The sequence below is a fragment of the Phasianus colchicus genome, chromosome 4 (assembly GCF_987193195.1).
Source record: "Phasianus colchicus chromosome 4, bPhaCol1.hap1.1, whole genome shotgun sequence".
In the NCBI taxonomy this organism is placed as follows: Eukaryota; Metazoa; Chordata; class Aves; order Galliformes; family Phasianidae; genus Phasianus; species Phasianus colchicus.
This window is the reverse complement of record NC_143439.1, coordinates 31,013,108-31,040,802: the sequence shown is the minus strand read 5'-3', so window position 1 is coordinate 31,040,802 and position 27,695 is coordinate 31,013,108. Positions and strand designations below refer to the sequence as shown.

Below are 27,695 nucleotides of genomic sequence, written 5' to 3'. Positions count from 1 at the left end.
CTGCAGGGAACCAGGATCAATACCAGAAGCAGTCTCAAACACCCCAACTCAAGTGGAAGCATTACAATCAGGTTCAAATCCTACACCATGCAGATCTTACAGCAATACTTACGTCAGGGTGGATGTTTGTTACTAAACTCAGCATGCAAAATTGATCCGACCTTGCTTTATGTGGGCTAGCTGGATGTTTGGGTCCTGCTGAGCACTCAGCTGAGCCTTGCAAGCCACTTGCCACATATATTATCTATTTCCCTTTGCCAGCACAACTGTTATAAGATCACATGCAGCAGACTGGGGCCAGACTTTCCAGGGTAAAGCATGCGGGATGGTCCACAGGACAGTGGTTCCCAAGCAAGAAGGTTCATGCTGCCTGTATTGGAGGGAAGTGTATGGAAGAGTCAGGTGCAAGAAAGCCAGTGCATAAAAAAATCCCCGACAGTTGGAGTCATCCCACATTCTTTCAGCAGGCAGGGACGTGCAAGGCTTCCTCCCTAAGGGGATTGGGGGAAATTCAGTGCAAACGGGTGCCCAGCCAAGGAACCATCCCCTCCCATCAGCAGTAACCACAGCCAAATAGATTAAAAAATCCAGGTGAGAAGCCTGGAGAAGATTCACAGAAAGTGTACGGTGTGTCAAAAATCCCAGGGAATTAAAATTCCCACAAGAGAGCAGGCTAGAGCTGGAAGTGAAGTGAGGCTGAAGGAAACTTTTCTCCTCATTTTCAGCTTGGATGAATATCTCCTCATTTTCAGCTGAACTGGGGTAGCTCAGCTGGTGATGTCCTCCCTCAGCAAACCTGATACAGGGCTCTCTTCATAAGCCCCAAACCTATTCCTCAGACAATGACTGCAGAACTGTAGCAGGGCAGCTCATCTCTGCCTCATTCTGGAGTGGAAGAGAGTAAAACTAGCCCCCAAATCTTCCTGGAAAATAAGCAGCAGCATGGCATCTCCTCAAAGCCAGTTGGCTGCTGTATGTCTTGATGGAGGGAAAGGAGCTGGAAGGGCCTAAGCGGCTTCGCTCTCTTCCACGGTGGCACATCTGTTGGAAGAACATTCACAGTGCCCTACACATTTTTAATGCAAACACCAGCAGCAATAAGGGCCTCCCAGACCAAAGGCTGCTGTGGCCCGGCCAGCTAATCTAACAGTTAAGGGGTTAAATAAACGTTACACAAAAGGGACAGGTAAGTTATCTGGTGATGGGAAGGTGTTGGAGGGATGGGGAAAGCAAAGTGGCCTGGCCCTGACTTTCTTCCCCGAGGCCTTAGAGGTGAATTGGGGATTTTCCATTTCATTAACTTTACAAGGGGTAATTCCCAGCATTCAGCATCATCTCTGTGAACAGCCCCATCCTGGCTCTCTCATCCTTGCACAGATGAGCAGCTACAAGGCTGCAGTTCAAGACAGGAAGGCAATGCTGTATTAGTACCTAAAGAAGGTAATAGGCAGGTGACGATGCGTTTCTCACAGCAGAAAATACACCTTATATAGCCATGATTTTTGTTGTAAAAGTGAGAAACAAAATGGATAACAAAACACACATGAATTTGAAAGCCCCTTGTGGTTCTTCCTCACAAAGGAGAGTTATATGTACTGCTCTTGCTTCCAAGAATAAGCCAGCCTGCCCACTCTGCTGATCAGAGTAGGGACCAAAGAATTGTCCCACATGTGCAGAAATCAACTCACGTACATTTTGTTCATGAGAAACATGCACACACAAGCAGGAGTTTATTAGTCCACAGACTTACCATACAAAAAAAGCCCTCGTTTAGAGGAGTAGGCTCCCGGTTTTGCCTGCTCACAAATTAGTGCTCAGGGTACTAACCATGTCTTACATTGATCAGAGCTCAGGACAGGAGATGAACACATGTTCACAGCCGAGATTCAAGCCTCTCACATTTTAATGGGGCTGTGTACCTTTCACTGCAAGGCAATCAGGAGTCCACAGCCACCTCTGAGACATGTCCAAGGTCAGAGCAGCTGCAGCAGTTTTAATGTGTGTGAGAGGGAGACAGGCTCAGCAGAGGCCAAGTACTGGCAGCACAGCCAGTCCTCCAGTTCCACGCTCCGCTCCGTGTCCACAGCCCTCTCCGCAAACTTCATCATCAGCAGGGCACGCTTCATGTCCACCCAGTTCTGAAGCACCTGGTGGAGGGCTTCCTCGTGGCTGAGGGGCTGTTCAGTCAGGTCCTTCCGTGGCCCCCACAGCAAGCACTGCAGCATCCGCTTGGCCTCGGTGATCCGCACACGCTTGATGGGATCTGCCTCTAGAAGCAGGTGGGCCAGCTGCTGGAGTCCCCGGGAGTAGATGGACAAGCTGGGCAGAGAAGGGAGGTCCTCAGGACTGTACTCCTGCTCCTTGAGGTGCACCTTCTCCTCAAAGGGGTTGGGCTGGTGCAGGAGTTCATAGATGAGAATTCCAGTCTGAAACTCATCAAACTTCTTGTACTGAGAAGCTGACACAATCTCCGGGGCCAGCCGGGCCTGGCTCTTCTTCAGTTTGGAGTCTCCAGATCCTGGCTTCTGTTTAGCTTTCAAAAAATTGCTGATGATGAGGCGGGGCAAATTTCTGTCATCTCTGACTTTCGCACAGCTCATGGGGGGTTTGCAGGGGACAAGAAGAAGGTTCTCCAGACACAGGTCCCGATGGATGATGCCATGCTCTTTTAGATGCTCCAGGCCATTGCAGAGCTGGAGAAGCAAGAAGCAAACCCGACGTTCGTACATCTCAGGTTTGGCTTGGTGCAGCGTCACTGAGTCCCTCACGAAGTCGGCGGTGGTCTGGCTCGGCACCTCGCGGGTGATGACCACCACACAGTCATGCTCACTGGTGGTGCGGGAGGGACGGAGGCCATCCCCAGACATGCTCTTGCCCACATCGGAGGCCAGCAACATGCTGGAGGGGACAGAGGCCACAAAATGCCCACAGTCCTGCTGTATGTTGAAGTGGACTGGTACTGGGGGGCTGCAGTACGAAGCAGCCACCTTGGACTCTTGGGTTTTACATATCTGTGAGGAGACACCAAAAGAGAAGTCTTATCAGTCACCACTTTCTTCCCACCACACCCTTCTCTGGTCCTGCATCCTGGAGTTCCTTTCACATCCTCCTCAAACACTCCACTTCCTTGCTTCAGTAACTACCCTGATCAATGGCTGAAGAAAACCAGTAGCAAACTATAACAGATAAAGCTCCAAACTCAAGGGAAAAAAAAAAAAAAACCACAAAACATTTTCTAGTCTAGATTATCTTAAACTAACATGACTTTGCCTTCATTTCATTTTATATTTGAGCATTAAAGACTAAGCAAACTCCAAACCAGTTTTATTATGGGAGTATCCATTAACTTATGGGGCCTTCTGGCATTTCTATTATACTTTTTTTTTTCCCTTTTATTTGGGGATATATTTATATCTTACCCACAGGAATCAACAACAGGCTGAAACACAGCATGAAAGGTTTCAAACCCTGGAGCGTGCCACTGCCAGTCACGGCATGCGTGCAAAATCGGACGAGAAATCAATTTTGCCTCTGAGTTAAAATAAATTCAAGAATAGAGAGGAGCTGGGGAAGCAGGCTGCTTTTGTATTCTACTAGCAGTGGTTCGAATCTCGGCGCTTGCAGGTAATTCACTCAGATGAGATGATAGTGTGGAGATAGAGCATTTCAAGCTCCTACTGTCCTTTCTCTTCTAAACAAAAATACTCTGCTGCTTATTTTGTGGAAAGATAATCTCTGGAGAGCTGGACAGACTGCAGATTGGGTTACAGCAAGCCCAAATGTTTCCAATGGCAGAGGAAGCCTTCCATATCCTTGCTGCTCAAATTTGCTTGTTCCTCCTCACATAGGTAAGACTTAGAAGGTTTAGGACAAAGGAAAGAGGAGTCCTCAGGAGAATAAATGCAACCAGATAGGGTCAGGGAGATCCTCCCCAGTCAGCTGTTCTTCATGACTTTCACTTGCACCAGAGGCATCCTCCATGCAGCAAGACCAAGTAAGAGCCTGAGGCTGGATTAGTCATTCATCTTTAAGCAGAGAAAGAAGCCAAGGAGTAGAATGCATCTTGGCTTAATTCCTCTAAAGACATTTCATGTAACCTTGGGTCCTTCCAGCTAATTTAGATGTATCCATGCCTGCCTTTGCACAGCCCAAACTGGCTCTGGCTGCACAGATCAGGTCCTCTACCCATCAGGAGTTATCCAAATCTAATTTTAAGTACAGGTCTGTGATTTCTTACATGTCCAAAAATCTGTACCACAAGCCAGGAAGAGCAGCTAGAAATCAGCCAACGGTAGAGCTTTGCAAGTATTCTCTATTTGATCTACCAAAAAGAAGTTGACCCACTGGAACACTGCAGATGTGTGAGCGCACACGCATAAGCACATATGTAACTTCACTTAATGCTGGCTCAGAGCATTGCCCTGTTGGACCGGTTTTGGCTTTATTACAGTGCTCTGCAGCAGAGCAAGAGCACAGAATAAGCACACAGGGAGACAAGCACAGACCCATTAAGAGACTAAAATGTGGTGTTTCTGCCTTGGCAGTAATTCATCCACTACAGCAGAAGAGCTTAGCTTCTGAACCCCCCCAGGCACAGCAGGCAAGATGGAAGGTCTGCAGGTACCACAGGGAATCACACATTGAAAAGGAACATGCTACTTCACCATGCAGTTCTCAGATTTCTGGAGGAAATTTTCCATGGATTAGGAATAATGTGCAAGAGAAGCTGCTGCTCTGAGTGTTGGACTGGCAGCAAGCCCCCATCCAACTCTACTCTGGTTATTCAGAGCCCTCCTGTTGGGTTGACCCTACTTTCTTTGAAAAAAATCAACTGGCTTTAAAGCTATCACTTAGCTAAAACACTCCCTTGGGGGCTGTACTAGTGAAAACAGTTCAGAAGAATTTTTTCTTCTTGCTTAATGCATCTCTAGCATTGCTTTTTTGGGGAATTATTTTAGATTTTTAAAAGCAATATGAAGAGGAAGTAGCAATGAACTTCCCCTAGGCTGAAGTCCAAATAGAAATTAAAGGCTCAGTATTCAAGCAGTAACTTGGGTCAAGAACACTGAATCCATGAAATGTGCATGAAGTTTATTGATCTAGGTTTCAGAGAGCTTGACCATGGCACCTCAAATTTCCATTTCAAACATAGATTCTACACAATGACAGGAATATACGTATGTCAGGTCTGACCTTACACAGCATGTCTAGGTCAGCCTTGCTTTGTTTAATTGGGACATGAAATATCTTAAAGCCTGTAGTTTCGAGATCATGCAAGCACTCACACAGTTTCTGGATCAAACCTTTCACTTAAAAGGCAAGCCAAGGGGAAAATGTGTGTATTTGATAGCTTTTAAGCAGCTTCTGTTGTCAGAAATGAACAATGCTAACTTCACAACATAGTTTTTGCACAAAGTTTTTTAGAGAGAAACGGGTTGTGTTGTGAACACCAACAGTCTGCAGAAGTAGGCACCTGGCTGACATTTGTTACAACAAAAACCCACATCTCCAAATCAACCCTTTCAAGATGTGAAGGAAGACTAGCAATCTTGGGAGGGGTTTTCACTTGCCAAACTTCAGCTGTGAGAATGATGAACCTGAGGAAAACAGGCCAGCAAATACTGGTGGCGCTTCTTAAAGCTGTATTGCTAATTCTGCTCTTTCATTTGGTGTCCAATGGAAAGGAACCCAGAAATTCAATCCCAGCTCTGCTATTGGCCAGGTTGGATGGGGCCCTGCTCTAGTATTTAATGTGGAGGTTGGCTGCATACGGTGTGTTTTGATGATCCTTGAGGTCCCTTCCAACCCAAGCCATTCTACGATTATGTGGGATGCAGACCCTGCAGCTCTCTGCCCAGGCTTACCTTTGTCACGGCCTTACCTTCACAGCATAGGTGGTGGAAGGGTCCTTGGAGCAGGTGGCACAGTAGTAGATTGCATCCCCTGAGTCACAGCAGGGCTTGTTGCACGCCAGCTTGAAGAGTGACCAGTTGTTCTCACTGAAGTGCAGCTCGTTCTTCTGCTCCCGCATGAAGCAATCCTCACACTTTGCGACCAGGCGGCGCAAGGACTCAGCATAGAGGGCCCCCAGCTTGGCGTACACCCCCTCCTTGCTGTCAATATTGCTCAGGAGGTTGTGGAGCTGGAGGCTGGAACCTGATGATACTTGGCTGGACATGCTGAGTTGCGAGGAAGAACGGGACTGGAGGTTTCTACTGGGGACGCAGGTCCCTGTGTTCTTGCTGGTGGCTGAGCCCCAGTAGCCATTTCCTTTGGAGCCTTTCTCCAGGGACTCTGAGGAGGAGAAGATGCTGGGGTGACCTCTGAGGCTGGCCGGGTGGAGGAAAGGAGAGTCTTCATGGAGGCAGACGTTGCTCTCAGAATGGCTTACGTTCAGCCTGGGGCAAGCAGTGCCAGCTGCTCTGCCTGAAGACCCCTGCCCTCCAAAAAAGCCATCTGGGGAGGACACCGTCCTGCTCACTGTCTTCTTCTGAGGAAGAGGAGGCGGGCGGCTTGAGACAGAAGAGAGACTGTCATCACCAGAGGCAGGAGGGAAGGGGACAGGGGGAAACGCCAGGCTTTCAGCTGGAGGGGGTGAGTGGTTTGGCTCAGATGAGTGCCCTAGGAGACAGCAAGACACAGGATTTGATCAATGGTGAGGAGCACAGACCTCTCTCCATGTATCTGCCATCCCCACAAGCTACCACCACCAGTACCCCACAGGCAATTCTCATCACCTGCAAAGGTACACCATAGGGGTCAGGTCTTTAATCTGGTTTAATACAGCAGCTCTGAAAAGCAGGCTGCAACCAGCCAGCTAAAGAAATGGTCTGCAGATCAGAAATTGCTTTCCTATGAACTGCATGCATGATAGCAAAAAGCTGGTAGAGGACAAATATTTAAGTTGTGACATCATACAGAAGGAGGTAAGAATGAAGAACTTAGGGATTCTTGATGGACAGCAATCTCTCAAGCAAAGCCTGTTTCACCTGGGAGCTGCCACCCAGTGCCTCAGCAGCATAGCAAGATAAGAGTGACTCATGCAACACACAGCTCTGGTTTAAACATGAGCAGAGCAGCCCAACAAGGATATTGAACACGTCTCTCTGCCTTACATTGGGTAAGGGTCATTGTGTGGTGTTTGGCAAGCTCAGCTCTTCTGAAGAAATCTGGCCTCCCCACTGTCTGTCCCCAGCTTACATCAGATTTCCCTGCTCAGAGGGCAACCAGCCCCACTGCATACCACAAAACCCTTTCAGCTCTCTACAGCATATGCACAAGCACAGGAACGCTCATTCAGGCAGCTGTAGCTGTTGTCTTTCTACCTGGCTGAAGATGGATAATATGGATGCAGAAGAGGAAAGAAGTGGAAAAGGATGATTAACTCTGAAATAAGAATCAAGACTTTCAGGTCAGGGAGACAGAAAAAAAAAAAAAGAGTCCCTGTCTGGTCCACAGGAAAGATCCCCTCCATCAAAAAACTGTCAGAACCTGCAGACGAGGCATTCAGCAGAGCATCTCTTGCAAATTCCACTCCAAGGGGCTTTAACAGAAGATGCAGCTAAGAGGAATTCTTCAGCATGCAGCCCAAGAGTAACACGATCACCAGGATATGCAGTCAGATTCCCACTTCAAGAGGCAGGATTTATTTGATAGAAGCTTATGGAACAAGCAACAGCACTGGAATCTCTGGCAACCAGTTCACATGCACAGCCTACAAATGCCAAGTTGCTCTCGCCTCTTTTTTATGTGCTGCTGGGCTCTGCCCTAAGCATAGGTTAACAGCTGACATCCTTCCATAACTTTACCCTGAAGGTGCAGAGCACAGTAAGGAGAGTCCTTCCTTCTGCAGCAAAGGGCTTGAACACCCCATATTTTAACATCTGACAGCATAGCCAATTAATGCGAGCTCACCTCACACAATGACTGACTGCGTAACAACTGCTTGCTTACATCAGAAAGAGGAAAAAATTACATACAGGTTACTTAGTTTAAAGCACAGCCTTCTGAGTTGAATTTAAAAAGTTGCCTCTGCTAGTGGAGGCAGAGAAATCCTCTTGTTCTGTGTAAGTTTTGACAGCAAATTGCTTCTGTGCCCTGCAAGTAAAGATCTGACACGTGTGCGTTCTCCTTCCCCATGTACAATTTCCTGGCAGTCTCACTCTCAGAGTCCAAGATAGAAATGGAAAAATCGACTTTCCAGAGCTCTGACTCTTAATTTTATAGCTGCACGTTGTTGCTCTTGGAAAGACAGAACTTCCACTACACGAAGGTTGCTTTTGCAAAAAGGAAATACTTTCTGAGCTGCCAAACATGTTAGCACATGTCTAAGTTACGCATTTATGAAGAACGTGACTTCATATTAGTATTTTTTAATTTCAGTTAAACAAGTGCAGGCAGATTTTCCCCCTTCAAGAAACAACTGGGAACACAATGAGGAGAGATCACCTCCAGCACAAGAATCCTAGTACTTTTCAAATCATTTAAGGACTGTCCATGAATGCAACTTTGGGATGTATGAAATGTATGAAGCACAACCAAGACGAACAGAACTGCTTTCAGACAGGGGCTTCATTCAGACAAGAGGAGAATCACGGGACAAACAGATTTGCCACTGACCAAATGAAAGAGGAAAAAGCCATGATGTTGATCGGTCTCTGCCACATTAAGTGTATCAAGAAGCAGGAGGGTGAGATAACAACTTCTAGTTTTGCCAGGGGAGTTTCAGATTGGATATTAGAAAAAATTTCTTCTCAGAAGGAGTAGTGAGGCACTCACACAGGCTGCCCAGGGTGATGGTGGAGTGACCACCCCTGGAGGTGTTCAAGAAACATAGAGATGTGGCACTGAGAGACGTGGTTAGCGGGCATGGTGGGGATGGGCTGATGGTTGGACTTAGTGGTCTCTTCCAAACTTAATGATTCTATGATTCGATATGGTGGTTTGCTGGGAGAATTAGGTGATGGGATCCTTATGATCTCTGCTTTGCAAATGCTGCCCCAGCAGTGGGACTCAATATAGGGCAATCCCTCCTCAGTGCTAATGCTACCTTTCCTCCACCCTGCAGCCACTTACTGCCATCGCTGCCGGCCTGAGTGTCAGAGTTGAGGCTGTCGGAGGAGCCAGCTGTGAAGCTGACGTGGACGCTCCTGAAAGGTGGGCTCAGGCTCTCAGCAGAGCTGTTGCTGGCTCTCTCCAACTCAGCGTTATTTGGGTTCATCTTCGGAGCGTGCCTAGGGAGAGTAAACAGAAAGGTCAGGAGACAGTAAAAGACACAACGCATATACTTGTGCATGGAGAATCAAGCTGAGAGCGGCCTCAGCTTGATCTCTGCACATCCATACAGACACCGTGCAGTCTTTTATCAGGCTGTTACCTTATGCACTTTTCTTCTTCTTTCTCTAGAACTTGGGGATCATATCTCACTGACACTGAGCAAGCTATAGCCCTGCAAAGCACCAGTCCCCACAAGAAACCCGCTGCGTTTGAGCAGAGAGAGACCCATTGGGGCAACAGCACCCAACCCTGGTCTGCACCTTCTTTTTCCTAGTGTGGTCCTGAATCATATTCCATTTTGGCCATTGCCACTGGGAAATGGGAATCCACCATTATTTGCCCGTGGTAAAACTCAGTGGAAAGGCAAAGCATCACTTCTCCCAATTTACAGAAGGGCAGGTTGAGGCTGGGCATCAGAATCCAGCTCCCACTTGGCAGAGGCAAGAGGAGAAGGAAGTTCCATCACTGGCAACCATCATCTCCTTGGTGCATCATTGTAATGATTGACAACTTCCAAAAAAAGAATGATCTCTGCAGAAAACAAGAGCATGCCAAACCCAGGACCTACCATGCAGTTTTTAATGTAAGACCCACTTCCATCTAAAGGCCATACAACTTCCATCTAAAAGAAATAAATATGTAAACCATAAGCTGTCCTTATGTCCTGCCAGAGTCACAGTTCAAACGATCAATTGTAGGCAAGCAGGATACAGAGTGTGATAAAGAGTTTCCCCTGCATTTTCTTTATTTTTTCTTCTCTGGAAAACAACAGCAGCTGTTGAAATCAAACACCCCATCTTTGGTACAGTTCAGATTCTACCGGCCAGTAAACAATGGTTATTTGCCCTTTTTTTTTTTTTTTTTTTTTTAAATGAAACTGCTAATCTACTGATAAAACTCAACAGATTGTTGAATGAGAACATATAAAGGCTGCTGGAAAACTTGCAAAAAAGAAAAACAGCTTCTACCAGCTATCTTGCTGGAAGGTATCTGGCGTTTCCTAATCAGAGCTGAATGGCTGCTGAGAAAGACAAACAAAAGGCATGCATGGCTGTGTTCTTGTGACACACTGTTCACACACACACACAATCCCTCCTCTTCCACAAGCCCAAGCCCAGCCGATGCCACAAGTGTTTTAAGGTTAAGAAACATTTTGCCCTATGTCCAGACAAAGCACTTACTCTCATGTCCACACAAAACCACATGGAAAGCAGCACGTAGGAGAAGCCCGGAAGAAACTTCTGCCAGACTTCCTCATTTGCCCAAGCAGCCTCATTCTAAAAATACTCAGGGACTGATCAAAATGAGGCTGTGAAAACCACCCCAGGTACAGCTTAGTGGAGCTGCTGCTCTTGATCTTGCACCGGTGATGAGTTTACCGCACGCACTCGGTCACCGCAGCCAGCCTCTGCGGGATGGTTTGCAAAACTTCACACGCATCACACAAGGCAGGTTAAAAGAAAAAAGTAAAAAGAGCAAGCAAGAGATGCATAGAGATTTTTAGCTCTGTTGCTGGCAACCAGCTGGTCTCAAATTCTTTTTTTTTTTTTTTTAAATAAAACTATACGTATACATATATATACACACACACATACACACACGTAAACTATTCAAATTCATCCCATAACTGCATTGCTCAGAAGCTCAGCTTTTAGTAACGTGGGGAAATAGATGGACAGGTACCCACCCACGCACTTGAGAATCAAGGAAGCATTTGAATCCATAAAAAAAGAAAGATTTGAGGAGAGAGTTGGTCTTGATTTGCACAGATGAGAAGTTTTCTAACACGTTCCTCCCCCCATCCACACACACCACACACGCACACAAAAGAAAAGTTGATGCATTTCAGTTTCTGTCCCATCACTTAAGCACAGATCCACGGCGCTGCCTTACCATTCCCGCACTCAGGCAGTGATGAGACTTTGCTCAGTGGTGCAAGGTCCGCCGCGCGCAGCCGCACCTATTCCTCCCAGCAACCTGGGCACAACACAGCCGCCGCCAGCACCCTCCTGGCTGCGTGTTTGCCGAGCCCAGCGCTGAAGTCATACATACAGAGAGCCCCATTTCCTTTCTGTACCACTGTGACTTATGTAAAATGCAGTTCCTGAATAGGCACACCGAAATAGAAATTGCTCGCCGCTTAAGCGACATCCTGCTCTTGTTTCAGATGCTACAGCAGGCCAGCTTATACTGCCTGGAAATATTCTAGTTTCATATCTCCCTCCTTTCCTAGGAGCTGCTCAACACGCAGCCTGCAGCATGCCCAGGTTAAATAAACTGATCACTGTACTAAAGAACTACTGACAGTGCTTGCTGTGGCCAAACTGTTCCATTTCAATAAAATTAGCTGAGCTATTGCTCACTGCAACAACCTACGGGATCCCGATTTACAGCTAACCCCAACTTCCTCTCCTTTGTAGTGTTCATTCATATCAAGGGCATAGGTTACTGCTCTCTCTCTTGCCTTTTCCATCTAAAGATATTGAAAATAAAGAGCAGGAACTAATTTTAAACAATACAGCCTGGATGGAGCAGTGCCTAATTTACCTCCATTTCCCAAATCTGTGCTCAGCACCTTAAGCGGTAGCTTCAAGAGCAGCACCCTCAAGCAAGAGTGCATAAAGAGCAGGTCACAAAAGAGTCAGCTCTCAATCTAATAATCTAACAAGACAGGATTTCCAGCTTTCCTAATTACTCTGGCAGCTTTAAATGCACTTGAATTATTCAACATCCTCCACACGACATCCTGGCATACTCAGGCAACCCCTCCGATTCCCTATTCCCCAGTTTTTGCATCCTGAACAGCAGCACTATAACATGCAATCTCAGTACATCTCAAGCTTATTTGTCCTTTCACTGGTGGTGGATTTCATTACGTGCCAAGCTGCACACATTTACTGCCTGAGGTGAGCATGTTCTTCAAAGTCCAGAAGGTATCTAAAGCACTGCCCTTTGAAGATGGCACTAATTACTATGAAGACAGCAGTGCCATTTCCTTTGTTTTAGAGGCACATAAAATAGATTAACAGTCAAGGTTTATATGCTGGAAGGAACCATTAGGATCATTTTTGCCTAAACCTCTGCATAACATAGGCATAAATTTCAACAAGGACTCATTCCTTGTGCAGAATAACTGAACGCCACAGTTTTATCACAAATTTACCACCAAAGTACATTTAAACTATCACTGCACATTGAAGTCCTGAGGATCCTAGTTCTCCTGGTGAGCCCTTTCCATAGCCAACTACCCTCCCAGCTCTTGGAAGAAGGCCAACTGCCATGTTCCTTTTCCAGTCTCTTTCCTTTTGTAGTTTGACTCATTTTCTATTCAGTTTCAAGCCTTAAATATCTGTAGTCTTTCAAACAAGAACTGTATGAAGAAACAGAAGGATGAAATAGGTACAGATGAGCTTACAGCAAACCTGGAGTCTCATCAGTGCCTTGCACCGTAAGTTTTTTTCCTTCTTTTTATTGCTAGAGCAAAGAGGAACCAAAAAAAAACCAAAACAATTTCAACATGCTGTGTATTCTCTTCTTTCTCAAATTTGAAATACACGTAAGTTTACTTTAAAATAATCAGTTCAGTTTAGTCAGGAAAGTCAATAATATTGAACTTCTACAGCTTAAGATCTAGGAGGAAAAAAGATGGATACACACCTTTCCTGAAACTGCACTCAGCCTACCCTGACCTCATCTACACTCATCTGGTAAAGGGACCTTCACAGCTGTCCCACCAGAGGATGTCTTGGGCTGGCACATCCTGTCTCTGTGAGGGACTGTATCAGCATAACCATAACAGTGGTGGTTCTTCTATTGTGGAAAAGCACATGCCCATATGCTGCCCAGGCCTAAGAGAGTAGAAACGTGTCTCACAGTCACCATGCGTGCAAGATCTCCTTCCTCCTTCAGGCACATCTTCCAAGAACACCAGAGATGTTCCACCAGCACAAGTACTACCACGAGTTAAAGCTGCCAGCAATGGCTGCACACATAACACAATCCTGCTATGGTGGTTTTAACAAGCTGTGCACGTAGGCATCCCTCCCGCTGACACACACAGGTAACAACACCCTGGATCCTGCATCAACATGCTCAGAGAAGGCAAGTTGGAGATGAAAACAAGAGCACACTCAAAGCAAACAAACAAAATAACTGGCTGTGTTTGCACGGCTTGTGAAACCCACCATTGTGATCGTATCACTCCTTAGGCCACAGGACCACGCAGGGCCTCGGTAACCAGGCAGTGGTGCTCTTTGAGTAAGGCATCCCAAGGCTCAAGCTGCAGGCATCAAGGCTTTGGGAGGCAGATACATGTAGCACAAAGCATTGCCTACAGCAATGGGGATAAGAGCAATGCCAGCACCTACCTCAATCAGATGGCATGTTCCATAGCTCCACAAATGATGCCGGCCATGGATTCCACGCATACCCTGTCCTCACTTTCCTCTTTCTAGCACACAGATGCTTTCAAGATGACTCAGAATCAACTGTTAGAGTTGGTGCGGCCTGGGCCTGAAACAACCCTTCCAAGAAGCAGAAAATGCTCCACACCCACCAGGACAGATCACAGTTCCTAGCACCTCAAGCGGATAGTACTGCTGGGGTGTGAACCTCTGACTGTCAGGGCCACCACTCTTCTGGCCTGCCTAGTGACCTCTGCTCTGCAGGGAAAATCAGGTGCTAGAGGACTGTCAGCAGGTGAGTCGGCACTTCCTAGGTGATAACTCAACAGCACTACATCAGAGCTCTACTGGACCTCAGCATCTCACAAGGTCAACACAACCCCAAGCACAGGCTGATAGAAGGCACCCAGTGGCAGCAGCTGTGAAATAAGGTTTGTAGGATCAGAGCTAAAGAAGATTTCAGCGCCATCGCTGATTCTAAAGGCAGTAAAGCTCACCTGTGTGCTCACATGTTTGTGGACCTTTTCTTTACCCTCAGGCTTCATCAGCACCTCGTAGCATTGCAGCAGAAAGACCAGGACTAAGAACTAAAGCCTATTTTTCATCTTGTCCCTTTCCATCGAGAAATCCGATTTGTTCACTACCTAGTCATTTTAAACCATTTGAAAATGTTCTGTTACAAGGAAATTCAAACCAACTTAAAGTTCCCACTGTTAGCCAGACCTTGAAAATCTGGTATGAGAGCAAAACAATGGATGCACCAACCCTAACACTGTCACAGCCTAAAGAATGCTGTTGACCACATACAACACTGACTGCAGGCCACATGAGCAAGTTCTCCAAATGCTCAACTTCTAAACCAAGAAGCTGGAGTCAAATCCACTGTTCAGTGCACAGTTTCAGGTAACAAAACTGAATTACGCAATAAAGCAAATGCAGAACACCTGTGGAATGTGAAATATCCCAGTCCCCTGTGATCAGACAGCCTAATTCATTAATTGGACAGAAAGGATTTTTTTTTTTTATTCCCTGGGTGTTTGTTTTTTTTTAATACAACTGTGGAAGCTGAATACACGTATACACGTAAGTATCAGAAGTCTGCTTTATTAATTACTTAGCAGAGCGACTTCCTTCCCAGATGGACAGCTTTCCTGCACACATTTTGTGGTGCCTGATGTCACCCTGCCCACAAGCCTGAATCCCAGGGAGCTCCAGCAAAGGGAAGCTCCCTGAAGCCAGGTGGCTCCACACTTCATAAGCACATGATAGACAACTCCAATTACCTGCTTGCAGGCATGGAGCCCTCCCTGGGAAAGTACAGCTTCAAGTGTTAACCTTTAAAGCAAAAAAGATGTTAGAGCCAAATTGAAAACTAGGATTTCAGAGACCCTGGCTTTGAGCACCAAGGAAGCTGCCCATTGCCACCTACAAGATGAGCTTGTAACCTCAGGTTTTAGGTTGCACTCAATACTAAGGATTTCTGCTGAGACAGAACCAAACTGATGTGGGAAGCAGTAGAGGGGTCCAACGCATGGACCTTGCTCCCACTTGAATATTGTGATGCAGAGCAGCCATTTACAGCCAGGAAAGACCAGGGTTTGCAAATATCTGACAGTTTTTCAGCTATGCCATCATCTCCTGTACTCCTGAAAATCCACCTCAGAAAGGGAAGAAAAAAGAACAGTAATTGCCTGCTGGTCAACCAAGCCCTAAAGAAACCATTGCGATTGCAAAAGCTTGGCAGTCACACACATGCTCACGGGGTTGTACCTGGACTGCTTTTTTGGTGGCGGCGGTGGTGGTGCAAACTCCACCCCATTGCTCTTGTCCTTAGGGAAGTCAAAGGAGAAAGATAATGACTTGCTGATCCCAGCCTGACTCTCCAGCACTGGGCAGTCTTCCATGTGGTCAGCCCCAGCTCTTCCATTCTCAGCTCCCACCGCCCATGGGTGAGTTGAGAGCTCCTGCTCTTCCTCTTCTTCCTCCTCTTCCTCTTCCTCTATCCGGCACTGCTTGGCCCACGTAGGGGTATAGTATTTCTGCCTCCTGTCATAGGGTGAGCCTGCCAGGCCTCTGCTGGACTCTTCCACAGAAATCCCATTAACATGAGTGCACGGAGAAGGAGATGCCCTGAAGGTGGCTGTATCCACACAGCTCCTTGGCAGCAGCTGAGCCCCAGCTCCATCCTGGCTACTGGCGTCACCAAGCTTTGTTACAGAGGAACTGACTGGGGGTACATGGCTCCCCTCATTGCCTTGCTGGCTGTTTTTGGACATCTTTGGAGGGATGGCTGGGCTCTCCATAACTGTGTTTTTGGTAGGAGCTGCCAAGTGAAACCTTGGGCCATTTTCACTTCCAGATGCTTGAAAAATCTCTCCAGGCTCGACAGTGGGTGATGAAGTCCCAAAATCAGGGTGGGAAGCAGGGCTGATACATGGCCACTGAACACCCACAGCAGAGTCAGGGCTGCTGAGAAATATTGTCTTGTGGTCATCCTCTGTGTGCGCAGCCATAATCGTTATCTTTGCTGCCACTTGGGCCGTGGAGTCCTGGTGCTCCTTTTCAGCACCCAGCAGCCAGCTCCCATCCCTCCACGTGCCATCGGCCTGCTCCTTGCCACCAGCCAGTTTCTCTGCGTCCACACATCCACCAACCCCCTTCAGCTGGGCTTTCTTCCTCTTGGTGCTCTCGGCATAGATGGGATCCCCACGGGCCGGCTCAGTGAGCCGGGTGCACTGCGGTTCCACCAAGGCCTGCTGGGGAGCGTTCAGCCCCTCAGGCCTGGAGCCTCCATCCAGGTCTCTGGGGAGAGGCAAGTCATCCTTCTCCCGGCACGGCGCAGAGGCAGCCATCTTGCTGCTGCTCTCAGGGAGGGCAGCAGTGTCAGACTGATGGGTTGGCTTTTTACTCTCTGCACACAGGGTGTAGGGGAGCAGATCGCTCCGCTCTTTCGCTATGCAGAAGGCCACGTTCACAGCCCTGTGCTCCTCCTCGCTGAACTTCACCGCCCTGCCACTCAGCCTGGAGAGATCCACAGCATCCCTCTGCCTCCAGCTGCGGGGAGCCGGGCTCTCCCTGTGGGACTCTGTGATCGAACAGTACTCTCCCCCTTCCCCTTCGACGCCAGAGCAGAGGCGGCCGCAGTCACCCTCTGAGGATGAAGGGTTTCTGCCAGAGCTCACAACACTTCTGTCCCCCAGATTAGGGCAGAGGGGCCGATGTGGCAGGGCAGACTTCTCCTTGGCTCTTTCCTCTTGCTTGCCCACCTCGCCCACCAGCACCAGGCTGTGGATGGAGACGTTCCTCTCCACGTGGCTCTCCAGGCCGCGCAGGCCCACCATGGAATAGCTGGGAGTGCAGCAGGACAGGCAGTCGCGTGGTGGGCTGTGCAGGAAGGGTTTTCTCACGCCACTGGCTCCAAACCCATCGAGGCAGATCCGCTGTGAGTCGCCTGACTTCAGAAGGAGGTGTTTACCGGAAACCATTCCCCAGCCGACCTGCGCAGGCCAAAGAGACAAGCGTGCTATCAGCACAGCAAAACGAAAGAGAAAGCAACACAAGAAAAAGAATCCACAAGAAAGTTTACCAGCATTCGCAGCCTGTTCTGTGCTGTGCTCACTCCACTGATATCTCCTGTGAGGCCTTCCTACTTGTCCTGCTTCCCACACCACTTGCATTACCAACAATGGCAATGCACTGGAAAAAGGCATCCTCCTTTCTCTTTGTGCGGGTTCACTGCCAGAAACATGTCCAACCTGTCATCCTGTCTGTGAGTCACCATGCAATTAAAGATTCAGAGAGGGAAGGAATATTTGCGCTTTCCTCTGCTATTTTCGCTTCATTTCACACCGCTGCTCCAGAGCCAAACTCTCTGGAGCACAGACACTCGTAGACTGTCATAGATTGTCCTGTGACAGCAGCTTGGTGACACTCAGCAGGAGGGACTGGGGAGTAGGAAGAGGAATGTATCTGAAATCTCTTCACCTGAGAGAGATTCACACCAATTGGGTCTCACAGCATTGCTTCCCAGAAGCGAGGGAAAAAATTCACTAAAGTTCCTCTGCCTCAAGACTGGCAGGCTTAACTCAATTCTTAGGATGGAAAGTCAAGGAAAAAACAAGAAGATCATACTGGATGTGTAGTACCTGCCAACCCATGGCCAGGCTGCAGCAGCCCTGTTCCTCCATATCAGTAACTATCCACGAGGCAGTCATGCTATGGTTTCTAGGACACCAGGCTCTGCTCTTGGCCTGAGAGCAGAAGATTCTGAGAAAGGATGGGACCATCCCCACACCTCACGTATGCCTACAGGGTGACACTCAGCTGCAGCTCAAGGACTTCTTTTCAGTACCTTTTTTTAGGAAAGTAACTAACCCATGTGCTCATTTAAGTTCCTACACACATTTTTAAGCTCCTTTGCACTCACAAGCAATGTTTAATTCAGCTTTAGCCAAAGACAATTTGGGAAACCAACACAGCTCTATAAACCTGAGTCAAGAGCAAAAGGAAAAGCAGTGAGAATGAAACGGTTTTATCAGATCCTCCTAGTGTTCCTGAGCGGAGGTAAGTAACGGGAAGTCATGCTTTGACTGGATTAATCATTACCTGTGACAGATCTGAATTCATATTCACATCCGCCCACGTGTCAGAAACATCTGAGTTGATCATAGTTGGCTTCACAGCAATGGTTGGCTTGGAGAACACAGAGGTATTTACGCCTTCGTCTTCCAATGCTGGGCTCTCAGGCTTGCTCCTACCTCCATTCGGGAGCACGCCGCAAGCTCCCACGTCTGGGGGTGTTTGCAGCCGATGGGAACTCTTTGGATTGAAGCAGTTTTTACAGGAGCCAGGCTTCCACACGTGTTCCACAAAGTCACTGCACGCAGACATCTTCAAATCCTGGAGGCTCAGAGCAAGAGCCCAGTGTGTCTTCTACACTGTCCTTCACTGTTCATTTTGCAGTTGCTTTTAAGGTCACCAAGTTATCTGGAAAGGCACAGCACTGCCTGGTTAGTTTCAGTATCCACAAAACAGAAAGAAAAAAAGAAATGGAAAGATCTTTAATAGGACAGGTGATAATTACACTCACTCTGCCTTCGTCACAAAGGCTCATTGTTTACAAGGCTTTCTTCACAGCTTAGCTAAAGCCCACACAATCACTTAAAAAGCCTCAACTTCTAAGCATAACTCTGCAAGAGGAGACATCAAACAAGCAGCATTCCTACGTGATTTAATTCCCTGTTTAATGAGCGTGCAGAACCAGCCTCGTGCGAGGTTTAGATCAAGGGAAGGGGAAGAGGTCTTGGAAGAGCTGCTCATAGCCTTGCAGAGCAAAGCCAGGTGAGAAAGGTTTCCTTTCCAAAGTGACATCCTCTCTCTGGAAAAAAGCATGGAGATAAAATCATAGAATTATTAGGGTTGGAAAAGACTTCTATGACCATCAAGCACAACTGCCAACCTATCCCCACCATGCCCACCTAACTGCCCCTCAGTGATACCAGAGTCAGTGACTGTAACCAAGGGGACCGACAACAACTGTCCTTCATCCAGAAGCACCACTGTGGTTCCTGCAGCTGCACACAAAGGCTTCTCTCCCAGCCAGACGAGCAGCAGGGCTGGGGCTGGCACTGATTGCAGCAAGTGCCTGGCAGAAAGCTCGCATCCGCTCTGCCAGGAGCCACAAATAACAGTGTCAGCTTGCTGAAACGATTCATTGTCTGCAAAGGGAGAAGCGCTTTGCTCTTGGATTACTTACAGACAAGGATGCCTTCCCATCTTCCTTCCCCAGGAGGAAATGCCCCAGGAGCAAGACATTCCTGCATTCCTGTGCCCCCTCCCTGAACGGCCAGATCTGATTGCGCTCAGTCAGTAGCTATCTGCAGCTAACAACTTTGGAGATACTTCAGAGACGACTCCCACAGAGCTCACTGGATTAGGGAAGAGAAGATCAGAAAACACAACTGGACCAGGAAAACTGCAGCTGACTGCTGTGAGTGCCATGCCACAGTAGCACCCTGTGTCACTCTGGGGTTCTTCCCTGCACCACCAACCTCAAGACACCAGCTCCCAGCCAGCAAGCTGGTGCTTGCAAACCAACCAAACCAAGATGTCTCCAAGGGTCTCCAAGGGCACATGCACTTTCCATCCCCAAACTAACAGCACCGACGTAAATCTTACTACCTGATCCTGCTATGCTCTCACCATGCAGACACAAAAACATAGCTACAGACAACTTTGCACCTGTACACCTTCAGAACCAGATGCGCTTCTGTCACATTTTGATCCACTCTGCACTCTCTACAGCACGGGCACTTGGTTCCCAGATGGAAAGGGGGGAGAGCCAGTAAGAGCTCAGGGGGGACAAAGCAAATGGGAGAAATTCTAGCCGAAAAGCATCAGCTGAATCCAGTTGGCCCCCTTGCTAAGGGGGCTCTTAGTGCTTAAGGTATCTGCAGGCTGGTGCTGTCGGACAGGCTGATAAATTGACAAAAAGGATATCAATGAGATTCACAAATCAGATAGGAGGATGTCTCGCTCTTTACAGAAAAGAGACTGTTTTAGACAGGTTTTTTTGTAGATTTCACAGACTCCAATCACTTTTAGACACACACCCAACACCTCATGCTTCTACAAAATTCACATTATTTGCCAGGGAAGAACAATAACAACAAAACCCCACATCTTTTCAAACATGACCGCGCTCTCACTTCGTTTCCTTTCAGATGCAGCAAGCAGCAACCAGCCCTTCATCAAGCCGGGGATTGCCTTCAGATGTGGGCTGCTCACCAAGTCAGGGGGCAATGATCCAAGCTCCCCATTATTCATTTTATCCACCCGACCGAGAAAAGAAAAATTAACGTGCTACGATGCAGGGATGCTGAACGCCGGGATGGAAGCCGGGAAGTTCGCAGCTCTAATGGCTCCTGCATCACCCGAAGGTGGTTAACAAGTGTCCTGATGGGAGCTAGCAATGGGGGAGAGGGAAGGAAAAAAAAAAAAAAAAAAGAAAAGAAAAAAAAAAGCACCACACAAAGGGAAGGCAGGGAGCGGAGACAGGGAAAACCCCTCATTCCCGGCCCACAGCCGGCGCTGCGCCGCTCAGCCCGGGATCCTCCTCCCGCAGCCGGAGCAACGCTCAAAGCCGGCGGGCAGCAGGAGCCCAGCGCGGCACGGATGCGCCCCGCGGTGCTTCATCGGAGCGAGGATGCTCCGGCCACGAGGCCCCCCCAGGCGCCGACCTGCCCGAAGTTTCCCGAGAGGACGCTTCGCCCCCACCCCCCAGACTCCATTGGGGTCTCCCCGAGCCCGGCTTTGTCCCGGCGCTGCCCGCCCCCGGCCCCGCCGCGCTCACCGCGCTCCGCTCCGCACTGCCGCCGCCGGGCGACTGCGAGCGCTGCTCCGCGTGGGCCGGGGGTAGCGGCCGCCCCGCCCCGATCCGCCCCACCTCACCCCACCCCGCCGGGAGGCAGCGGGAGCGGAGCTCCGCAGCCCACCGCCGCCTCCGTGCTGTGTGGTTGGGAGCGTTTCAGCAATTCGCGATCTGAGGAGCGGAGCTGGAGGGAAAGGAAAAGCCTCTCCGCCCAGTTCGGGGCTCTCCTTGCTCTGCTTCTTCCCAGTTCCACATGCGATCGGTTACTAAAACAGCCCAGAAACGCCACGTTAAGAGAATCGCAGGAAAACGCTCCTCCGCTTCACTTGCCACATTGCTATAAAGGAGTCTGCCCAACACATCTCCCGCTTTGCCTTTCAAGCAAAGCACTCATTTGCTCACCACAAATTCACTGCATCTCTTTGCAGCACCAGTGCACTCACTCAAATGAGCGCATTCACTCTCAGAAACACATTAATCACGACTGAAACCTTCTTTCTAGCCATGCTTCATCTGCACAAGGGGAAAATCACCCTGGAAAGTCATCAGCACCACCTGGGTTACACACCTGAGGACACAGGTGCCTCAATCCCAAAGATTTTCCACTGGACCCTTGTGGCAAGTTAATGGAGCTGGAGCATTCCAGGGCTGCCAGGAACCCGTGTGCTCACTACCAATTTCCCTGGTAGCTCCCAGGGTCCCCTGGCTGGCCCATCCAACCATAGCTGGAGATTGCCTTAGAAAATGACAGTGTTCCTACATCTCTGAGATGTCCACCCCATGTGGAAAATCCTTTCCCATGCCAGAAGCTTTGGGGTTACAGATTAATGACAATTCATTTGTTCCAGTGAAGTCATAGATTCACTAAGGTTGGAAAAGACCTCTAGGTTCACTAAGTCCCCACCATGCCTGCTAATCACATCCCTCAGTGCCACATCTCCATGGTTCCTCAGCACCTCCAGAAATGGTAACACCACCACCTCCCTGGGCAGCCTGTGCCACTGCATCACCTCCTTCTGATAAGAAGTGTTTTCTAATATCCTATTTGAATCTACTTGAGGGCGACTTGAGGCCATTCTTTCTCATTCTAAAGTCATTTTCTTCCTATGTCCAAAGACATAAGGAAAACAGCGCACGCTCACATTTTCAGAAAACTACTGTTGTTCAAGGACTGAGATCAACGATGACAGTTTTTTGGGTGGCTGTAATCTCCGACGGTTTTTTCAATACAGCATTCAGTGTTGTTCGTGACAGCATTTTATCAGTGGCCACGAATTGCAATATTGAGGCACGTATCCTTGGAACTGGCCTTTCTGTGCACCCTGTATCTTCTCCCACTCCAATTTTTCTGCTTGCCGTGCCCCTTTTTGCAAGCCCCCACACAGCATTTCTCCCCTCTCTTTCTTGCAGAGGTGTGTGGGCTGCCCCATTCCCAAGGCTTCTCCTTGGCCCTATGAATGTTCCATCTCGTAGGAGGAGAATGTACCCTGGGACCAGCGTACGTAGATACCAGGATCCAAAAAAGTCCTAAAATCCAAACCCCTATAAAAACGATCAGCCTTAGGAGCCAAACCTTAATGTAGTCTCCGAACCACTCTCTATGGGAGTTAATCACCGACCACATCTGGAGGCTCACAGTGTAGACAGGGACCATCTACCTTATAGAATCTCAACCACTAACACAATCCCATGCAGAATGGGCAGCCCCGTGCCCATCCACGACTGGCACAGTGATGCCTTTGCTTGGGGGACTGCAGCAAAGGGGGGCTGTCTTCTCCCTGCCGAAGAGCAACAGTGGCTGCTAAGAAATCACAGATAATGGCCCTTTTGATGGATGCTCAGCTTGTGCTTTTGGGATGCAGCAGTCGTGGAGGGGCTGGGAAGGGGGAGGCGGTGCAGAGGCGTATGACAGTGCTGATAACAAGTGGGCTTTGTGTGTTGTGCTCAGAGCACCCGCAGCTGCCCTGGCCTCCTTTCCCACCCGAGGTAGAAGAAGAGCACTTCATCTGCAAACAGCCAAGCTGTCAGCCGGCTGTGTCCTCCATGCCACTCACAGCTGCTATTACAGTGGGTGACAATGGGAGCACTGGTCCCCCTGAAACTAGCTAAACCTCACTTCCACGGGAGAGGGAAAGATGAACCACGCTGGGGAGCAAGAGCAGGCGTGCATGCAGGTGCAGAAAGCTGGCAGCCAAACAAAGAGAGATCCTGGGGGCAGATATGGGTGCGTGCAGGCTGTGGTGCTCATCAGCACGGCTGTCTGGGAGCAAGAGCAAAGGCGAGCACATAGGGGGTAAAGGAGCCAAATTCTCCTTGATGGGAAGAAGCACCAGTGATGAGGCACAGCTGCTTTGTTTAACCCCAAGACCCCACAGTTGGGGGATAACGGGTCCAGCAAAGCCAGTGAATTACCCTCGATCCTCATCAGGCCATATGCTGGGCACCTTCCCAGCTGTTTACTGAGCAGCCAACCCACCATGCTTTTCCCAGCCCCATCACAGAGCTGCCTCATCCCCCATGCTCCGACTTTAGGGCGGTGCTGTGTGGAGCTGGCAGTTGGACTTGATGGTCCTTGTGGCTCCCTTACAACTTGGGATATTCTATGATTCTGTGATGTTATGATCCCAATGATACTCAAAGAGCATTACTAGGTCTGGAGAGCCATTGCCATGGAAGGAACAGACACGGGGTGCTGCAGGAGAGCAGTTTCCTGTCTTTCCCCAATATGACTTGTTTTTTCTCTTGCTCCCCAGTGGTGTATGGTGTTTACAGGCACTGGGAAACATTCACTTCTTGCACGCCTTCCAATGGAGCGTGGGAAAAGCTCTCACCCGAAGCAAAAAAACACGGGAATTTGCTTTCAAGTCTATTCTTCTCATTCCCTTTCTCTCCAAGTGAAAAGCCCTGAGCTGGCTTTTTTCTTTGCAAGGCAAGTTTTCTGGCCAAGGCAAACCACTGTTTGTCTCTCATGCTGTCAGCAGGGTGACAGGCATCAGCGCAGGCTGCATGCACCTTCCTCTCCTTTGAAATGAAGGAAACGGCACAATTCAGCTTCAGTGGAAAGAAATCAGGGGATGCACGGAGCCACTGGTGCTCGTGCAGGTAAAGACGCAACCAGAGGCCCCCAGCACAGTTTTTCCTGTGTGAACCTTCTTCCATGAGAGGTGCCTTAGGTGAGCAGTTGCAGAGGCGGCCAGATGGAGCTGATGGAGGTGTTTGCTTTCTCTGCCTTCCCCCCCACGCCCTCTTCTTAATTGTTTGCACGTCAAGAAGTGACTTGCCGTATTGCAGCCTCCCAAAGGGAGGCTGATGTTCAACTCCTAACCCGAAACTGCCTCTCAGGGAGGCAGCAGCACCCACCTCCCTCTGTTCTCACGTCCCCTCCCCACTGAGCAGCATCTCACCCTGTTAATGAGCACAGAGAAAAACAGTGCAGAGCTGCCATTCAGGGCCTCACTCAGACACCAAAAGCATCTCCGTGCATTAATAATCCCTTTCAAAAGCCCCTTCCCTGCATGCATTCCCCCCTCTCTCACCCTTTTCAGGAGCAACTGTGATTCATCTGAGGTGTGAAACGGCACGGTAAAATTTTAATGCAGCCTGAACATGAGATGTGAGAGAGCTCAAATGCCTTTTAAGCAGCCTGTCTGTCTCCAGCAACTGCTTTGAAGGCAAGATCACTTCAGCACCACTCAAAAAGCTTCAAAGAGAATATTTGGGACTGATTTTGACGTGACTAGGAGATGGCAGCAAGCCTACAAACACAGTTCCCCCAAAGGATGAGCGGCAGCCTGAGATGATCCATGGCATGTGCTGTGTATGGCCTGAGCTATGAGATTTGGAACCTATAGGATTCCCACAGAGTGCTGTGACCCGTGGCCAGAGCCCTGGTTACATTGCTTGCCAGAGGTGTACCCTCAGCCATGATTTCCAGGGCTGGAAAGCAGGGGAGAGTTCGTGATGCCCAGAGTGCCTGCACTGATAGGAGAAGTATGAAAATAAGGCAGAACACTGGGGTTAGCCCAAACAGAAAGAGACGCTGATAGCACGCAAGGACTGATTCCTCTGTGGCCAGGATGGGTAAATAAAAGAGGGACAAAAAACATCCCCAAAAGTGGAGCTAGGAGATGAATGAACAGGATGAAGCTGAAGGATCAGAGGAGGTACTTTGCTCCCCCCATTAGCTCAGATAACAAAAGTCCCCCAACCAATCAGAGCTGCTTTTCATTATCACATGTGGTTCACTGGCTCACTAGGGCTGTATGGACCCCATAACAACACAGCATTGCCCTCACACAGGGAAATGCCTCAAGGTCACAGAATTGTAGAATCATTAAAAAAAGATCTATAAGATCATCCAGTCCAAAACCCAGCCCATCCCCACCATGCCCACTAACCACACCCCTCAGTGCCACATCTCCACTGTTCTTGAACACCTCCAAATACGGTGATGGCACCACTTCCCTGGGCAGCCTGTAACATGGGTCCTTCAAACCCATCTTGGGAATGTCAAAGCCAAAGCATGGAGCTGAGTCCCCCATCTCCAGGCTTCCCATGCATGACAGCTGGCTGGTCCTGGGGCTCCCGCACCATGGGCAGGATGTTAGCCTAAAGCACCATGCAGCATGGCTCCACTTAGGTTCTGAGCAGCTCTCATCACTCCTTGCCAGAGCATCTGTGCCCATTTTCTTGCCAATCTGGCCCCAGGGGAACACGTCAGCCTGGGGCTGCTGGAAGGATTTGGGTAAGGTGAAAGCTGCAGCTCTCCATCTCCTTTGCCATCGAGGAAGAGAAGTGAAGCTCTTTGGGAGGTGGGTAGTGTAGGTAGGACCCCTGCGGGTACTGTAACTGCTTGGCTTTTCTTTGTAAATTATGTGATGCACCAAAATGATTTGCCTCCTGGGGCACAGAAAAGAGGACCCATGGCAAGAATGCTCTTCTTTTAAATGTAAATGCACAGCACTACACCATCCTCTCCCCTCACCAGAATGGAGGCAGTGGGAGATGTAGGTAAATCAGACAAATCCCCTTGTGTCTGCTCTTCTCTGTCCCGCTTGCAGGAGGGATGGAAACAATCTGCTTTCCTGGGGCCTGCTACTCCTGCAGGATAGAAGTCAGCAGTGCCATGCAGGAGGCTGGAGACAATCAAATGCAAATTATGCCTTGAATGCAGCTAGAGTGAACAGCAAAACTCAGCTAGCTAATGGCCACACCTTGAGATCGGCTGGCACACCTGTAAGCCAAGCATGTCTGTGAGGAAACATCAGAGTTTCCACGTGCTCACACCCTTTGTATTTCGGAGGCATCTTCTGAAGCCCTAACCCAGCAGGCACATGGGCACAGGTCCAACTGTGCACAGATGGTGACCAGGGCCATTGCCTCTGAATCTCAGCCAGGACTCTTAAGGGTCAACACCACAAACCAGAAGTGTCTGCATCCTCCTGTGCTGTGGAGCATCATCCCTTGCTGCTACTGTTGTGCTTCTTCCAGGGCCCGCAGTGACATTCCCACCCAAGAGCACCCCAGCAAAACTCCAGGAATGGATCAAATGTATGGGTGTATGGAAGCCTCCTGGCCCCCAGCAAACTCACAGGACTCCTTGGATCATAGCTGACATATTTGGATGTACTATTGCCAGACCTCTGTCCCATGAATGTCTTCAGTTTTTTGTAGTGCCCTGACAAATGTGATAGCCTTTCCACAATATCCTACAGCATGCAGATTATAGAACTATTTGAGTTGGAAGGGATCCAACTGTCATCTAAAATGTCATCTGGTCCAACTCCCCTGCAATGAACAGGGACACCTACAGCTACATCAGGTCATACAGAGCCCTTTCCAGCCTTGAGTGTGTCCAGGGATGGGACTTCCACCACCTCTATGGGCAACCTGTGCCAGTGCCTCACTACTCGTATTGTAAATAAACTTCTTCCTAATGTCCAGTTCAAGATCTGCAGCCTCATACTGAGTGTGGGAAAGAACCATTTCATGGCTTATTTTGGACCTGCCACCTAGCAGCTTTATTCCAGATCGTCCTTCCCAAGCTGCAACTACAGGACACACGCATTCCCTCTTCAGCGTATATCACCTATGGAGAGAGAAGATTGGTACAAGCTGAGTGAGAGTCCTGTCAGCACTGGGACTGTTAGGACAGGCAAGTTCAGAGACAAAAAGGAACTTCTGTCATTAAAATAAATAGGTCTTCTCAAAAAAGTAAGTATCAAGAATGGAAAACAGCCTCCTTCTGGACAGAAGGGAAAGCCCAGGACCCTGCACAAGGTGCACAGCTGCTGGTCTCATCTCCTGGCTTCGTGAGCCTTTGTCTCTCATTGAAACAGGCCCAAATGTGGCCAGGAATGCATATTTTCTGAACACTGTCACAGGAGCCTGAGAGCTGGAATTTGTCCTGTGAGTAAGGCGAGTTCCGGCAGAATGAGGTTAGCGGATTTTTCAGGTGATTCATTGCCTCCTGATAACTGCCCAGCTCCTCACACGTCACTGGCATGCGAAAACAAGGCAGGCCCATGTGAATCAACGCTGAGGGAAGAGGATCGGTGGCAGTTAGCAAAGGCACCCAAGTGTTTAGAGGCCAAGCTGTAAACTAACACCATTTCCCAAGTCTGCAGTGAGCTTCCTGGAGAAGAAAA

At 48.8% G+C, this 27,695-nt stretch overlaps 1 protein-coding gene across 4 annotated transcripts; it reads right to left on the bottom strand.

The window, feature by feature from the left end:
* Positions 1 to 72: 72 nt before the first annotated feature.
* PRAG1 (PEAK1 related, kinase-activating pseudokinase 1) lies at positions 73 to 21,550 on the bottom strand. Of its 4 annotated transcripts, none has more exons than XM_090139073.1 (6): positions 21,451 to 21,550; positions 18,285 to 18,665; positions 15,450 to 17,176; positions 9,076 to 9,233; positions 5,882 to 6,621; positions 73 to 3,011 (listed from the first exon to the last, which is right to left on the bottom strand). In XM_090139073.1, the coding sequence occupies exons 2-6, from the start codon at positions 18,567 to 18,569 to the stop codon at positions 1,974 to 1,976; spliced, it is 3,948 nt and encodes a 1,315-aa protein (XP_089995199.1). In that variant the 5' UTR covers positions 18,570 to 18,665; positions 21,451 to 21,550; the 3' UTR covers positions 73 to 1,973. The 4 variants fall into 4 exon arrangements, with proteins under 4 accessions (XP_089995199.1, XP_031452618.2, XP_089995201.1 ...); XM_031596758.2 differs by lacking the exon at positions 21,451 to 21,550 and adding an exon at positions 21,031 to 21,302; XM_090139075.1 differs by lacking the exon at positions 21,451 to 21,550 and adding an exon at positions 20,466 to 20,654.
* Positions 21,551 to 27,695: the final 6,145 nt, after the last annotated feature.

Excerpts from the sequence above, each read along its gene's own strand:
- PRAG1 (XM_090139073.1), bottom strand. The coding sequence starts at position 18,569 with ATGTCTGCGTGCAGTGACTTTGTGGAACACGTGTGGAAGCCTGGCTCC. Across the intron at positions 17,177-18,284 it reads TGAATTCAGATCTGTCACAG|GTCGGCTGGGGAATGGTTTC; the intron begins GTAATGATTAAT and ends TGGCCTGCGCAG. Across the intron at positions 9,234-15,449 it reads CCACCAAAAAAGCAGTCCAG|GCACGCTCCGAAGATGAACC; the intron begins GTACAACCCCGT and ends TACTCTCCCTAG.